Source organism: Phoca vitulina, unplaced genomic scaffold, assembly GCF_004348235.1.
Source record: "Phoca vitulina isolate PV1807 unplaced genomic scaffold, GSC_HSeal_1.0 scaffold73, whole genome shotgun sequence".
Lineage (NCBI taxonomy): Eukaryota > Metazoa > Chordata > Mammalia > Carnivora > Phocidae > Phoca > Phoca vitulina.
The window spans coordinates 4,520,114-4,537,529 of record NW_022589776.1 but is presented as its reverse complement, the minus strand read 5'-3'; the positions used below and the strand labels follow the sequence as shown (position 1 = coordinate 4,537,529).

The window sequence follows — 17,416 nt, the reverse complement described above, 5'->3', positions numbered from 1 at the left end:
AGCATGGAATAGGCATTCAGAAATATTATTTTAAGGGAAGAAATGAATAAATGGGTGTGAAGCAGTGGTCATTGTTTAGTGACCATGGTATAAGTTGGGAAAGGAGGCTATGACTCTTCTGCAAATCCTAGCCATTGCGGGGAGCAGCAAGCTTTTAGATTGAGAAATGGTATGAGGCTCATACAAAAAAAGCTGGATGGATTTTTTTTTTCATGTGTTGGAATTTGGAGCCCTAGATTCTGTAGCTAAGCTTGGTGAGGTGGGAAGATGCTTCCCATGCATGAAGTATTGTACATTCCTGGGTTAGAATATGTTTTCTTTGGGGGTTGTTGTGGTTTCTTTCTCTTTTCTCTTTTCTTTTCTTTTTTCTCCCCCACCTTTGGAAGCATCTAATGTTTGCAATAACAATAACAACAACAAAAATATGAGGTTGGCCCAGTATGAATCAGGAGAGAATTTGTACATGCAGTGGATGTAGGGGGTGGGAAAAGGGGGAGGAAGGTGGAGAGAGGGGAGAAGAAAGGAAAAACACAATTGCCAGGAGCTTAGCAGAAGAAAATGCCATGCCTGACACGTGGCTGGCACAGTGGGCAGCAACATCTGTTCTCGATGAGGGTCCCCGGTGTGTGCTGCTATGTGTGCACGTGTGTGTGCATGTGCATGTGTAATGAAACACCCAGGCTCTGTGCTTCAGGAAGCCTGCTCATGGCTCCAGTCTCACTGAGTCTGAAATGCTGCCCTCAGTGGTGGCCTCTTACTGTGGGTTAGATCTCCAGCCAACTTATTCTTGCGAAGTATGTTGCAGGCTAGAATGGGCTGTGGAAAACAAGCCCGAGAAAAGCCACAAGGGCCTCCTGACCCATTTGAATTTTTCTCCTGCCAAGTTCTCATTACTGATCTTAAATAGGAAGGAAAACAATGTATAAGGCTGAAGAGGCTATGGAGAATTTACGGGGGGAGAAAGGCTTACATACGATCACTGGTTTAGGGGTGCTGAGACAAGGAAGAGGTAATAAGTCTGTTTTCAAAATAGGTGTATGGTTTTGTTTTGCCATTTTTTTTCCAGCTTGATTAAGCATCCAGAGACTCATTTTTCTCTCTTATTCTTGTTCCTCTGTTCAATGAAATAGAGGAAAAATAAGGTGGAGGGTCTGTATCCTCTATGGACAGCGGGCATCCTCTGAAGGGGGAGCTTCTGAAGGAAAGGTCCCTAAGCTGTTGGGCTAGAGCTGGAATGCTGCTGCAAGCCTCAGATCTGAGCTGTCTTTAGCCCCTTAAAAAAGGTTCTGATGCCCATGTTGGGTGCTTACACTTGGAAAGGTACATCCAAAGAGACACAAAAGTTTACTTAAAATTGTTGGGCTAGTTCCTGAAAGGAACCAGACTGAGTCAAAGGAGAGAAGCAGAGGCTCCTTTTCTCCACACTGGTTCTTTGCTGCTACGTTATACGCACACCCTGCCAGTAGACATTCAGGTCCCTTGGGCAGGACCTCTGGTGCAGCATGAGGGATGTGTCCCAGCAGCATCGACATGAATCAGCCCGGCCTTACTATAAAAGACTTAGCACACAGGGATGATAATACCAAAGATAACCCCATACACATGTGTGGCATGTTAGTGTCTACATATGCTTTCACAAACATTATCTCATTTGAGCACCAAAAGAACTTGATAAGTCAACCATCGGAGTTAAATGACTTCGACTGAGGTCACATGACAAAAGAGAAGAAAGGTGATCGGTGGAACCGAGTTTCCTTTCTCCAGCACACAAACAGCCTTCAAAGAGCTGAAAGGACCCTGGAAATCCAAATTTCATCCATCTCCAAAGTCCCAGGACATGGCCATGCTAACTGTAGACCTAACACCAAAAAGCATTCAGTAGAAAAGACTGCTAAAGGACTAAACTCAGGGTCTCTTGGCAGTCTTTTCACTCTTCACAAGTTAGCAAAATATTCCTTTTCCCCAAAGTAATCAAGTTGCTTAAGGTCATTATCCCACTGCCAGTCTCTCCCAAACCTGTGGCTGCCCTTAACTCCCTACTTCATTCATCCACGCAAAAGATATTTATTGAGTATTAACCATGTGCCAATCACTGTACTACCTTATTAAGGACTTGAGATAGAACAGTGAATAAAAGAAATAAAAAGTCCTGCCCTGTGAAGCTCGAATCCCAGTGGGGAAAATAGACATTAAATATAACAAATAAGTAATTATTTAGTGAATTAGAAAGTCACAGTCTTATTAAAAAAAAATAGGACAATGTAAGGGAAGCAGGAGGTCTATGTGTTGGGCAATAGACAGAGAAGGAGGGAGTAAGGATGGTTGTAATTTTCAATCAAATGGTCAGAGAGGGAATATTTGGGGGTTTGTGTAAGTCATTGTAAGGACTTTGGCTTTTACTCTGAGTGAAAGAAGGATGGTTGGAGGGCTTTAGCAGAGGACTGCTTAGCTTTAACTTACATTTTACCAGCACCCTTTGGCTGCTGAGCTGGGAATAGGCCATGGGGCAGTCGTGTGACCACCCTGGAGGCTGTTGCCTCAATGCAGGCGCGGATGGTGATAGCTCAAACCAGGGCGGCAGCAGCTGGGACAGTGAAAAGTGACTGGACTGTGGACATATTTTAAAGGTCAAGCTATTAGGATTCCCTGATGAACTGGACGTGGAGGGTGAGAGAAAGAGAGGAATTAAGATGACACCAAAGATTTTGTCCTGAGCAACTGGAAGTATGAAGTTGCCATCAATTGAGATGAGACAGCCCGCACAGAGAAATGAGAAACCGTTGTCTATGAAATCCCTGGATTCTTGAATTACATCTGCTACTCTACAGACTTTGTCTTTGGTCATTGTTACTTCCTTCTCACCCGACTCAGAGCCAACAGTATTTTTAATCCTTCCTATCCTCTTTACCTTGGGCCTCCAGACTCTCAACCAGATTATTACCCACAGCCAATAAATATATTCAAGTCTCATCCACATCAAAAGTCTTTCTGTGGACATTGTTGTCCACTTAAATTATTGCCCATCCCACTTCTACTGGCCAACTTTCGGAAACAATATTTTTTATTTGCTGCATCAACTTTCTTATCTATTTCTCAACCTATCAACCTCTCCCCCACTCCACTGCTCCCTCTGTGTCAGGGATTTCAGTGAGTGCTTAAATCATAAACCTACTTCTCTCTTGTCAATACTCATCTTGTTTGTCTACTCTGTAGCAGTTAGCGCTATTCACCGTCTCTCTCCCTGAAGTCTCTCTTCTTTCATGGTTTTCCTAAGAGCACTCTCTCCTTCATTTCCTTCTACTTTCCAATCATTTGCTCTCTATCTCCTTCACTAGCTTCACTTCCTCTGTTCTTTCCTTACATCACCTGCCTCCTGCCAGGTCTTTTCCTCTTTTCTCCCCATTCACATGCCTTGCGTGACCTCATCTACTCACCACCTTCAATCATCATCCTTATTTCTCATCATCTTTCCTCATTTCTCAACCCAAATCACCGAGTGAGACTGTATTCCTGAACTTCTATTTCCAATTTCACTAAACTCACCCAGTCTAAAGCCCAGCCCATTATCTCCTCCTTACAGGGCTACTTCTTTTTCTTTACAGAGCTTAATGGCACTCACTATCCATCCAGGCACTAGTGAGTTAGATTCAGAACCTCATCTTCCCCATGGGTTCTGATTCTAGAATCAGTTTGAAATCTTAAAAGAAAACCCCTCAATGGTTACTTCTTTCCATCTCTATTGGCAGGGGTCAAGTCTGGGCTCTCACCTCATTTCTTAAAATACATTGTATCCTAACCATTCTACTGATCACCTGTTCCTTCTCCATGGGCTTCATCTCCAACAGTGTATCAATGTGATGTTGTTACCCGTAAAAGAAAAAAAAAAATGTGAGGCTCTTCAATGCCTCCAGAATAAAGCTTGTATTCCAAGCATGGCAGCATTCAAGCCTCTTTCTAATCTAGCCTGGGCCTCTCTAACCTCACCTGTAGTCTCCACATGCCCTGTCCTCTGGTAGTTCTCCAGACATCCTATGCATTTTCAAACGCCTGCCTTGTGCTCATACTATCCTCTCTGCCCATAGGGCTTTCCTTTATCCCCTACTGGTGGAATGATTATGTCACTCAAGGTTCCACATTACTGCCATGTTGCGATACCATTTTTTTTTTTTTTTTACCAAATTTGATGTCCCACACCTACTCCTTGCCTGCTCTGTAAGCAAATACAATCATTTTCTTTTCACTGTTCCCACAGCACTTTGAACACACCTCTCCCCCAAATCAGACTAGGGGTTCACAGGAGACAGGAGCCTTGTCTTGTTTCCCTTCACATCTCTAGAGTCTCCAACTATGCACGGACAGTATCTATTCCATGAATAAGTGCTTCTTTATCTAAAATTTACACTTTCAGGATTTCACTACTTGAAGAGATTTTTGCTTGGCTTTAGGCTGAAATAAGTTAGAAAAGGCAATGGAGGGGAAAAATACCAAAATAGGGTACGTGGTCTCTGTCAGGTGTCTCTTGTTTTTCCATATCGTCATACCCTCTGTCGAAGGAAGTGTTAGTACGCTGCTCACTGAGCATGTACTATGTGCCAGGCTCGGTACTGGTAAAACATAGGAATAGAATTTGTTTTTATATCTGTTCCCTCTGCAAATCCCACTAAAATGACTGTCAAGGAATAAAAAAGGTATGAAATCACAAGAGAAACGAGAATATGAGAGAGAAAGACAGTCAATAGAGAAGTCAACATTTAGGACGGTGGGAAATGGATGGATGAGTAGCAACTGATACATAAAATTTGAGAAGACAGAAAACTAAGTGTCTGAAATGCAGCTGTACCCCAGAAGACTCAAGAATTAGAAGTGTCAGGGGCCTCCACAGGCAGCAGTACAGGTGTACGTGCGTGCGCGTGTGTGTGTGAGTGATGGTATCAGAGAGCTCAAACCCTATCTTCTCTATTAGGACGTCAGTAAATAATGTTCTAAATGAAAAAAAAAATCAAGATTAGCAGAAGAATTATTAAATAGATACGTGTGTATGGATGCAGATATTTATAGATGTAATTTCCAGAAGAAATAAAAGAAGTGAAACAGAAGAAGCAAAGAAGACACAGAAGGATCTTCTCTGCCCAGAGAGCCTGAGGTCAGATAGCAGAGGAGCAGCTCATCTTCCAAATAAACCTACAGGTGCCAACTGGTTTTCTAAACTAGGTATATGTATTACTTTTATAGAATTGAAATTCAGTTTAAAAAACATTACACAAAAGTATAACTAATAAGGGTGGAGCTGAGATTTAAACCCATTAGTCTGGGGTTGGAACGTGTAGCCTTTCTTCTACACATCCTGTTTGCTGCAGTTTGCAAAGAATCGCAATCCACTTGGGAGTGTCACCCTCTTCTTTGTCACATCACTCACTGCTGGGTTACTCAGAAGAACAGACACACACACACACACACACAATATGTATATAGGTAGACATCTGTACTTTAGAGACTAAGAAATAAGGTAAAAGATTTCATAGTGCACCTTGCTACCACTCGGTCATTATAATAAAGTCTATAATCAAATCATCCCACTTAAAGAAATATCAACTTTAGTAGAATGAATCAGAAATGACTCAAACTATGTGAACTTTCTGAAAGAGCTTGCTTCTATGACTATTTAATAAAGGCATTGTGCCAATTATGGTGCTAAATAGTATAGTAACCAATGTTCTATAGATTCCTGAATAGTCTCAGTGAATGTATTTAAGTCGTGCTTAATTGTATTTAAAACCCATTTTAGAAGCTAGTTAGACATCATAGGGGAGCAATGTCCCTGTGAGAAAGGGGTCGGGTTATTTATGGATAGAACCTGATTGTATTTGCTCGCTGCTAATCCTAACCCCAGGAGAATCATGGGAAAGCATCTGGAAGGTAGGGCAGGTTGAAGAAAAGAAGGTAGCAGTTTTGTGATGTCAGTTTTGCAGGCAGGTAGTATTTAAATTGACTTCAAGCGCAGGCTAGAAAAGATAAAGAAAAAGAACAGAAAAATGAGGAAAAGCACAGAGTAATCAGAAAAAGGGTGCGGTGGGAGGAGGAAAAGGGACAACCCATGTCATAAAGAGAATTAGCAGAGTGAGAAAGTGGCCCACCCAGGAAGCCCAGCAGACAAAGAATGCCAAATGCAGCCAGTTAGAAAGCCCACCAGGACACACAGCATGGCTCCACGGGAGTTGAAGAGAGGCATAAATTCTCATGAATGTTGTTAATCTAGATGAGGTTTTATAATTTGCATGGTCGTGCTTTCAGTGTTTCACTTTTTTAAAAAGTGAGGGGGAAAAAAAACAATGGTTTTAGCTTTCAAAATGAAAACCTAGTCCTAATTAACATTTGGAGTCTGATTTTCAGAGATTCCAGCTGGAGGATCTAAAGTAGAGCCCTGAACCGAATGGGACTCTGGACAAGCCGAAAGACATGCCCGGATTTTCAGCCTGGTGCAGAGATTGCACAAAACTGGCAGAGAAATTCACAAACAAATCTCAAGGGGATTGGAATTTGGCAGTCAGTGAGCCTGGAAGACAGCTCCAACTTAAGCTAATTTTCCATTTTTCTCTGGATTTTTAACATGGCTAACACATATTTAGATTTAGATTTGTAAGAACCTACACTATCCCTACCAGAAGCAGAGTAGCTGTCTCCATTATTGGCATCTGTGACCTTATTATTCCTACCATAATTACATTTTTATGGCCCCTCTTCACCCATGGATCCTAAAGAACTTGGCAAGAATGTAAAAGAAAAGTAAGCCCATATGATCTGTCCTCTGAGAATCAGCAGGGAAGGAATGGTTATTATATGTGATCTGTAAACAGCTAAAATGTGGCAAAGAGAAGTTTAATTGCTGGCTATTATTTAAATGACCAAATATAAATAGAAAGGGAACGAGAAGTTAAACCACTTCACAGTCACACAGTGCACAAGTGATAAAGTTGGAATAGAACATTTGGTTTTCTGAATACAGATATCATAAAAACGATTCATTTTTCTCTTTTTACGAAGGTACTTATAAAGACATACTCAGGTGAGAGGTTTTCTTTTGTTTTTTTTGTTTTTTTGTTTTTTAAGAACCAGTCGCAGTCCCATTTGGTCATGCTTCAAAGTTCAAGCCTCGGGCAGTTATTAAAAGTAATTTGTGACTCTCTGTGGATGGAACGGTGTTCTGAAGCATAGTCGTAGAGATAAACCTTAAGGGTAGAAATGAGAAAAGACTGAGAAAAGAATGGCTGGACAGGTTTCACTGAAGCTGAGGGGAAGAGAAAGGAGAGATTTCGAATCAGACCTGGGATCTTAGTATCGATGCATTCTTCAAGTCCCCCACAGCTGTCACTAGCGAGCTGTTTTCCTCCAGCTCTGGAGACCAGCAGGTCACAAAGCCCACAGTGCATGGGAGCCACCCGGAGGGCCCGCACAACTGGGTGCTGTCCCCCCGCCCTGCCCCCAGTGCATCTGAGTCGGAAGCCCAGAGCGGGACCCGAGAGTCTGCACTGCTAACAGGTAGCCTGGTGCTGGGGCTGCAGCCAGGGCCCTCCGCGGCCCTGGTGTGTCCTGGATCTCTCTGCAGGTGGAGGCTCAAGTGTCACTGCTCTCACTCGAGGCTCAGGCAGCCCTAGGGGTGAAATACAACACTGTCTGACTCACTTCAGTCTTCAAATATTTCACTTGGGAGAAAATGTTCCTTCCTGCTTTCCCGGAGGAGGCCCAGCCAGTTTAGCTGCCACTGGGAATGTGGGACTTCTGCAGTGGTGTCTCCCAGATGCTCACACATTGCATTTCACCTTGAAGAATAAAGATCCCTCAAATTTATGATCGTGTTGATAGGTTTTGCCACCCTGCAGTGGAGCTTCATGTGGTCAGATATGCAGAACTATAACACTGTTAGTTACACACGGGCGCGCACACACCTTGCGATCCTCTCCCTTCCCTGACCTCAGATCATCTCATTCAGATCTATAGATAGTCTGTGCCCGAGAATAAAGCACATCTCTTAGAACAGGACTTTTTGGTCTGACTCTAGTACCTCTCTCTTGGCTCAAACTCTGGGCAAGAAAAAAAGATACAATAAAAATGTGATTTTCATGCCATCATTTCTACCTCATGAATTATATACTAGCCCCTGCATCCATAGACTTAACAGCAGTAAACCGAGGCAGTGCCCATGAGTGATCAAGAAGCACAGCTAACAGGGCTACCATCTGGAATATAAATAATAAAAGGGAGGCAGAGAGAGGTCCAAGACAACACAGAAGAAAGAATCCAAGGAATGGTGTAGCAGATGGAACGAATTAGGGATGGAAGCATTGTTGGTATCAGCTACTAAATGTGTAAAAAAATACAACTGCCCACCTACATTTAAGTAAATGCAGCCACTCTGCTGAAGCTAAATTTGTCCCCAGCTCCTCCTCACCTGGTCTTTCCAAGCCCAATTCCCTCCTATACAAATTCCTGTCAAGGGAGTACTCCTATGGCAAGGATACAGGCAGTATCTCTACCAGTTGCTTTAAGAAAACACAAATATATTTACATTTAAATTCATGGCATGCTAGATCTACAGGGAAAGAGAATACCAAAACATTTTCTGTGTTTAATGCAGTAGAAAATGTTTAACCATGTCATAGAGAGGACAATACATATCCCCTTAAAATGCTCCAAAGGCTAATACGCCTTTTAAACACACCTCTTTAAAACCTTGTATAAAGTCTAACGCTGCCAGGATATTTCATATAGACTTAAATAGTTCATTCAGTTTTTAAGCCCATTATTTTCTGTTCTGTTCTTATCGGGAGATGGTGACTGTTAACTCTTCTGTAGGTAAAATATTTACAACATGAAAATATTTACTACGTTAATCTTCATCCTTCTCTTCTTTGGCTTAAAAATCCCAGTTGCTTTTGATTTTTGACCCCAAATGAATTATTATCAGGCTTTTGATATTATTCTTGTTACCTTCAACATGGTCTGTATTTTCTAATGGCTAGATCTAAAGAGAAAACAGGATCAGACCAGTGGCGAGAAGAATGAAAAACAATGAAACACTCAAGTTTTCTCTTGGTCCCACGTATACTTATTGCCATGTAGCTTGTTGTTGCTCTTTACCCATGATGAAAAAATTTTCACTATAATTTTAAAACAATCCAGTGTTTTCTGGCTTCTAAGAATTTTAGTTTTACTACTCTCTGCCAGACGTTTCTACCTCTGTCCTTGACCTCTCTAATCTGCATTCTATTTCAGGTGATTTATTCATTTTTTTCAAGAACTACTGGAAGATGGATCCTTTTCTCCCAAGAATCAAGGTGCTGCTGTGTACCATTATTGAAGAGTGAATTCATTTATCCCTGCTCAGTGTTTCTCAAAGTGCAGTTGACAACCACCTGCACTAGAAGCGCCCTAAAGCAAATTCTTGGACCTCACATCAGACTTGATATGTAAGAATGGGGAAGAAGGGGCAGAACCTAAGAATCTGCACTTTAAAAATAAGAACCCCAGGGGTGCCTGGGTGGCTCGTCGGTTGAGTGTCCGACTCTTGATTTTGGCTTATGTTGTGATCTTGGGGTCATGGGATGGAGCCCCCAATCTCCATCTCATGAGATGGAGCCATGCCGTGCTCAGCGTGGAGTCTGCTTGAGATTCTCTCTCTCCTCTGCCCCTCCCCATGCTCTCTCCTTCTCTCCCTCTCTCTCTCAAATAAATAAAATCTTAAAAAAAAAATTAGAACCCCAGGTAATTCTTTAGCACACTTTTTACAAAAATGACCCACTGACTCCTTTGCCCGTGTGAAATGAGTAAAGATTGGGGTGTGGCCAGAACAAGTCTTGAGTATTCCACTGGATGGGCCACCCTGTCCTGCACAATCTACCGTAACGATCCACCTCATGGTCAAACCCTTTAGCTGCCATCTTAAATGGGGGCTCTCTCATTTGGACTAGAATGGCACATCTGCTAAGCTTAAGAAGTGATTTCTTATCATTCTGGCACAAAACATGGAGGTGGTAAGGGAGGGCATGTTCCTTATAAGGATAGGACTTGGACTTAGAGAAAACTGTCCTAGACCTGTTTCTAGTAGAAAAATCAAACTTGCAGGCATGCAGACATTATTGCTCAACCCCCTTTGCCTTTAAAATGGTATATACTACACAGCTTCCTTCCAGCTTTCTGAGGGCGCCTCATTCCTTTGAGAACATCAGAATGGATTAGATAGGGCACCAGAGTCGTATTAAGCAATCCTTGACCAAATCTCCCTCCAAATCAGCCTGGTCTCTTTTTTCCTTGGGGTATAAGCAAAGACATGTGTATTGCCCGTCACTGTTGTATGAGGATGAACAGTGGCAAGGAGCATAACTTTCGTTTTGTAACAGAAACCACTCAGTATTACTGATAAATGAAATTCAATTAATGTTTATTACACGCTCAACTAATGTTTAATGAACATTCATACAAGAAGTGCTTGTACGTCCTTTATCATGTTCTGACTCTCCTATCTATCCTTAGTCTGAGTTTTCTCTTGCCAGCTGGTACCAGGATGGAAGCAGTAAAACCAAAAGCAGGACTGGTCTTGAACAGATGCCAAGAAAGGACAATGCCAACAGATTTCCAAAATGCAACCCATCCAGTGACTAAGAAATCAAGGCTAACCAAGACGGCCACAAATCTGAACAGTGGCCCTTTAAGAGAAGGAACCATGGGTATAATTAAGATCAAAATGTAATCAAAATCTTAATCTTTTGATTAAGATCAAAAACCCCCAGAAACAAGAGAGGTGTGCAGTTATTCCTTAAAAATTAGCATGACCCACACATTACTGGTGTGTAACCTCTCTGAAGGCCCCACGCTATATCCCCATGGGTGTGTCTCCATACTTTTCTGAAGCTGGTTATCTGACTAACGAGTTTAAAAGATAAATCTTATCCATCTGATTTAAAGCTGAGGGAACTTAAATTCAGAGAAGTTAACTGACTTGCCTAAGGACTCATGTGATAAAGGATGGAATGGAGGTTCAAGCCTGCCTCTATGCGTCAGACAGCCTGTCTTCTGCTATTCCATGTGGTCCTCACTGTATCTGCTGCTAGGCTTTCTGATTCTGTGTATGACAGGGTTTCTATTCTTTACTTCTCCTTCTATATATTTCTACTGTGCTGCTTCTCAGAAGACTGATCCAATCTTTTTCAATTTAAGACTCTCAAAGTCAAAGTTCTACCTTCAACTCTCTGTCCCTGCCTTTAGAATAGCAATAGGTGTCACTGAAGAATTAGGCTATGTTTTTCAGAGGAATACAAAAATAAATAAAACACACATCTGACACTTGGGAGCCTGCAGTCTGTCAGAAGGATGGACCTTTCCAATAATCTTGAAATAATGTGGTAAGTAAGGTAATAGACATCTGTAAGGGTATGCATAAGAATTTACAGGAGAAATGGTAGCTAATGCCCAGAAAGACTTACTTGAAATTCCCACAAAATCTTAAAAGGCTTTCTAAGTTTTACTGGGAGCCTGAAGAATATCAATTAACCATGACTACCTATACTGTATAATAAACACTCATGAATATATAAACTGGGTAGAAGCTATTTCTGGATTCTTAATATATTGTTTCAATATGACCTTATCCCCACACAGTGAACACGAGTAGAGTCAGCATTTGATCCTAATTATTCATACATCATTCTGCCTCTGTCCTCCTTCACAGCTCCCACTTTTGAAAAAGGAAGGGCACCGCTCCACAAAACAGCAAAGGGGTGAAGAGAGAGTGTCAGAAACTGTAATCCAAAATGGTGGCTGCTGAGAAGGACACAATATACTTGCAAGAAATACATGCTCACAGAAAAAGCAGCACCAAACCTGAGGTCAGTGGGCACTCAATTTTAATCATCTGGCAGGAGGGAAATTAGTCTTTTCTCTCCGAAAGGAGGCCATAAGTGTGGTCTTTATTCCCAGCTGCATTCCCTGGAGAACAAGATGTTCTTAGTTTAAGTGGAACCTAGGGCTGTGGACTTTGGCAGAATTAATAAATATGACTTTATGAAAGAGAAAGGAAGGAAGAAAGGAAGGAACGGAGGGAAAAATACCAGAGAGGGTAACACATGTGACCTGACAGTATCAGTGTTCACGGATGGAGCGAACACTCACTTCAATTATCGCCCCACAAAATGAAGATGCCCCTGACAGCTCTCTTTCTCTTGCCATGTTGGGAAAAGAGTACACATTATTGGACAACCATTTGGCAGAATAAGGGTTTGTTTTCTGCACAATTATCCTAGACCATTTGTATACTTGTCTATAATTTTAATGAGCACAGGTCTGGGAGGAGGAAGAACAATCAGGAAACCAATGCAGTAGCCCAGGTAGGAAATGCTGAGGCCCCCAAGAAGGGACACAATGGTAGGAATGAGGAGAGCTACTCATGGAATGATCTGGTGACTGACTGGCCTGGTGACTGACTGGACCTGGCAACTGTCTCCACGTGCTCTGTGAATTATGGATCTCAGGGGGCTTCCATGGAAATGGCCTGTTTCCCCTTTCTTCTCTTGTTCTTTCCCTTTTCCCATCCTCAGGGTTTGCACCTACTCACCCTGAGGCCACACTAGCAGTTTTGCCTCCCGCTTTCTGCTTTCCTCACCCAGTAAGCATTTACAAAGTGCCTAACAGTTCACCAGGAATGCCACTACTTTATACCCATCAGCTATGGACATGGCATGGTGCTTAAACACTTCACGTACATCACGTTAATTCCTTGACACACTCCTTAGAAGAGCTTTGTCACCCCCGGTCCAGATTAAGACACGAAGGCTCACACCACACAGCTGGCCTCGGATTTGAATTTACATTTGTGTGACTCCAAAACCTTTCCACCAACCAAGTTACCATTCCCTGCCCATATGCAATTTACAAAATAAATAGACAGTATGAGGAGGGGCAGGTCAGGAAAAATAGGAGGAGTATCAGGTTAAGTTTTGAGAAACAAACAGAAACATAGAATTTAATGTATGAACAAGTTTGGACTGCAAACCTGTAGTATGCACATATTCTTGCTGAGACAAGGTGAACGCAGGTGACAATGAGAAGGTGGTATTATTTACATAAGATGTTGTAGAGAACATCTTAGAGCTGTCTCTTAAAGAATGCAAGAGCCATAGAATGATGTAGAATTGAAGGTGAAAACTTGGTGGCAAAAGGGGTAGGACACAAAAGAGCAGATGGGACAGGAAGCGGGACACGGATAGGGGGATAGCGAAGTGATGGATTCACTGTTTTGAGCTCACTGAGAGACATGAAAAATGAGGTACTTCACTTTTACAAGGCTGGATGTCTCACGGGGACATCTTAGAGTTATATTCAGTACTGGAAAGCAAAAAAAGAAAACTCCTTTTAGATACTGGGGAACAAATGTCTAATTTGAGCTCAGATTTCTGTGCAGCACTTTTAAAACTTCCTCTCATCCACCGAGCCCTCTTTGGTTTATCTTGCCTCTGGGTCTGTTTTCCCTCCGTCTGTCTTTGACACTCTTCAGTTGTCCCTAATATATTTAGCTGACTTTTTCCAGTAAAGAATTAGGTGTCTGCCAAGTGGCCAGTTCCAGCCTCTCTTGTCCTTTCTTTCTCCAGTTCACCCCCTCTCTGCATTTCTTACTACTTATATCTTCAGAGTTGCTTCTCCTTCTCCTCCCCTGTCTGATTCCTTTCCTTTCTGGTGAGTATTGATGCTCTTTTTTTTTTTTTTCCTGCTTCTTCCTTCCACCCCATGGGCCACACCTTGAGAACCACTGGAGCAGGGATACCAACAGCCATCAGGTCAAGACTCAGCTGCGCATGGCAGCGGTTGGGCAGGGGAGTCAGAGGAGGGAGTAAAGTTTTTCCTTGTCACATCAACAAATGCTAGGAAGGATAGAAGACTAGGAAGCTCTGGTTAAGGGATCCAGAGGACATGCTGGGGGTTCAGTGAGGAGGGGAGGACACATGGGGAAAGCTCTGTGTTGTAACCTTCTGGGAAACACGGAAGCCAGCTCCAAGCCCTGTCACCCACCCTTCCTCTTGCCATCACGCATAGAAGCAGCAGAAAGGAATTCTCAGGATTCCTTTGATCTCTTCCCAGTTCTGAGTCCTCTGTCTGTTCATCTCCCTCCTTCCCTGGCCTCCTCTTCCCTCTTTTTACCCCCTGCCCAGTGGATGAGTCACTGCCCCTCCTCCCCACCCTACTGCCATCTGTTTTTCTAATGATGGCAGAAGATGAGCTGTTTTGTTGGCCCACGCTGTAACGAAGCATACTCCATGCTAGCATTTTTCCTGGTGGACTCTCAGAACGCTATTTTATTGGTGTCATTTCCCCCACCCAGTTTTCTCTTTGTCTCAGTCCCCACCCTTTCCCCCTCTTTGGCCTCATGTAGATCCAGTTTCCCAGAATTAGATAAAGAGAAACAGGGATACAGAAGAGCCCAGGGACTGACAAGCATGTGGGTTGGGTGTGTGTTGGGGGAGGGTGCTGGAAATCAGTAGCGGTGCAACAGCTCTTGCTAGCACACAAGTAGCAGCCAGAATTACCCAAGTGTCACCGCTAAGTGGCTTAATTACTTGCAGTGAGAGATTTGGATGGCAAAACGTATTGTGACTGAGGGGCCATCCCCAGGGTGAGAGGGTTTAAATCTTTTGTGTGTGTGTGTGAGAGAGAGAGAAGTGCCCCTCCCCCCGCCCATGTCAGGATTCCTGGGTCAGTCTCCCTCAGTAAGGCTCTGCCTCATTCGTGACTCTTCTTCACAATAACTCCTGCTAATCTAGCTAAGGAATTCACAGCATGCTAAATCCCCTCCTAGAAGGGACTCCCCTGTGTGAAGAAGTATGTAGGATTCCCTGAGGAAGTAAAGGTCTGGTTTGAGTTAATCAACAGTTGATTATAGGTCTACCTCAGAGGTTGAGAACCTAGATGCCTGCATGACCCAGGCAGTTGATGTTAAGGAGGGATGCACACTAGGTAAGAAGCCACAGGGAGAGGGGGGCGTCTTGCTGACCCAGAGAGCAGCTGTCCTTCTGGGGCTGTGGCTGTTACTCAAAGCCAGCTAATCGTTGCCATGGTTGCCAGAAAGTCATGTTTTTCAAGAGACAAATCTGCACAAAGTGTTTCATATTGAGGAGGAGGAAGAGGAAGCGGAGGAGGAGAAGATGAAGAGAAAAAGAAATCCTAATATCTGTAATTTGGGGATTGGAGGGCTAAATATAAGAGATTAAACAAAGGGCACAGGAGCAAGATCTTGAATTAGAAAGACTCAACTCCCTGTGAGTTAAGCAGACTAGAGAACTCTAGTCTGGGTTTGGGAGGGGGAAGCAGCTTACCTCACACGACTGAATGCAGTGGACCAGGACCGGGTCTGGGTGCCACTGGCGCCGCCCAGTGCATACGATGCTCTGAAGGGGAAGAGGAAAGAACAGAAAACAAAAACAAAGAGCCCTGGTCAGTAAGAGAAGGAGCAAATCCTGAGCTCCCCCTACCAGCCCAACCTCATTCCCTGAGGAGGGAGACCCTGGCTGTGCTCCATCCAGAGGGCCGAGGCTAGTTGGTCTTTCCTGAGGAACTGCTAATCCTGCCAGCTGGTGCCAAGGTGGAACTCTCATCCTCTTCATCCTCCTTCACCGCCCCCCCCAAAGTATCAAAATTTCCAGAGAGGTGTAGGTGTAATTTTAGAAAGCATCCTCAATGTTGTGATGAGTTTAATTTGGTTCTAGGCATAAGATTGTTTCCATTTGTTTTTGAAGTTTTCAATAACATTACAAGAAACTGTGAGCTGTCTGTTGACCAGGAAGCACCGTGGATTTTTAAGAGCTGAGAAATATAGCTTCACAAGAGGAGTCTTGAACTAAAAATGGATCTCAAGAATCCGAGACGATAAGATGTGAGTGCCAAGCAAGGACCAGAGGATACATTGCACAATCTGCACTCTTGTTAGCACATTTATTGCTTCCTCATGGGAAATAAAAGAAGGTCTATGCATTGGACAAATAGGGTTAATGTGACACCACTGGGGCTCGAAATGGCACCTGCATCAAACTGGAGAGAGCAAAACCACGTTCGTATTAAACACTGATGACTGTCTCTGTCCCAGTGGCCATTTCCAGATGTGCACTTAAACAAACAGTCATCTACTCTTTGTTGAATGATACTTATCATTGAACTTTTTCCTTTTAATTTTTGTCTTTTAAAATTCCAAAAGATACACTCAGGAAAAGAGAAAGTCCCACAGGAGGCTTCAGGGAGAAAAGGAGATTCTCTCCATAGCCAGCTATCAACCCAGTCATTTGTAGACTTTCATACGCACATGTAAATTCACTGCGCTAGGAATACAGTGCAATCACAAGAAAAATAATACACAGTCAGATATGAGCTTTACACAAGATAGCACTTCCAGTAATTGGAAATTATACATTCTAGAATGCTAAGACTGTGCAATAATCAGATTGGAGACATTTGCATATATTAATATGTAGGTATATGAATATACAACTCATAGTTATGAGAATGGGAGTCTGCAAGATTTTCCTGGAGTTGTACTGCTATAAACTAAAACTCCTCTTTTACCACTTCCCTAAAGAGGAGATAAATACCATATATCCTAACAATTTCTGATATTCATAATTCCACATTATAATAGCATAGAAATTGACTCAGTTTTAAAAAGGATTATCAAATCTATACAGGATCCTACAAATATATAAGGTAAACACAATAAGGGTGTTCAGCCTACTAAAAACTGAGGTATTCTGCACTAAAAGCCACTTAAGCAGACCATTTGCATATAAACAATGGCTCTGCTACCTGGAAAGGACTCTTGTTTATGTTTTAAAACCAGTATCAACGGAACTCTATTTAGCTAGCAATGGTCCTGACTTCTATTATTTAAAATATCAACATTTTATGCTTCCTTGTTGTCACTAGATAATGATAAAGCATAAAACAGGAAGTTTTACCCTTGAGATGTAAATACATAGCAATCTTGTTCCTTCTCATGGCATCACATTCTCTAAGGATCCCCATTCCCCATCCTTATCAGTCAGACATTCAAATGTATACAGGCTTCAGGCACTATGAGCCAGATTCCCCAGTCAGCAAGAGGGGTCTGAAGATCCACAAATCTAGTTGCTGTCCTTAGAGAGGTCAATTCTACCACACAATAAGGGGATATTTAGCTTTGGCACCCTCACATGATGTCCATGGCCAGAACTCTCCAGAACATTCTAAACTGACTGTACCAGCTTCTCTTATGCCTTCTAAACCTTCTATCCCATCCACCTCTTTCATAAATGTAGGAGTGTGGGTTTGTTAACACTTTAGAAATTCTAAGGATATATTGCAAAGGGGGGAAAGAAAGAAAGGAAGAGTCTGCCTTTACTTTCGATTC

General features: G+C 42.7%; 1 protein-coding gene across 1 annotated transcript in view; it reads right to left on the bottom strand.

The window, feature by feature from the left end:
• The window catches only part of PAPPA2 (pappalysin 2), a 283,912-nt gene that overhangs the window by 19,774 nt on the left and 246,722 nt on the right, over positions 1-17,416 (bottom strand). Inside the window, exon 20 of the mRNA XM_032393459.1 lies at positions 15,357-15,428. Within this exon, the coding sequence (XP_032249350.1) occupies positions 15,357-15,428 (72 nt within the window). The remainder of the gene's footprint in view (positions 1-15,356; positions 15,429-17,416) is intronic.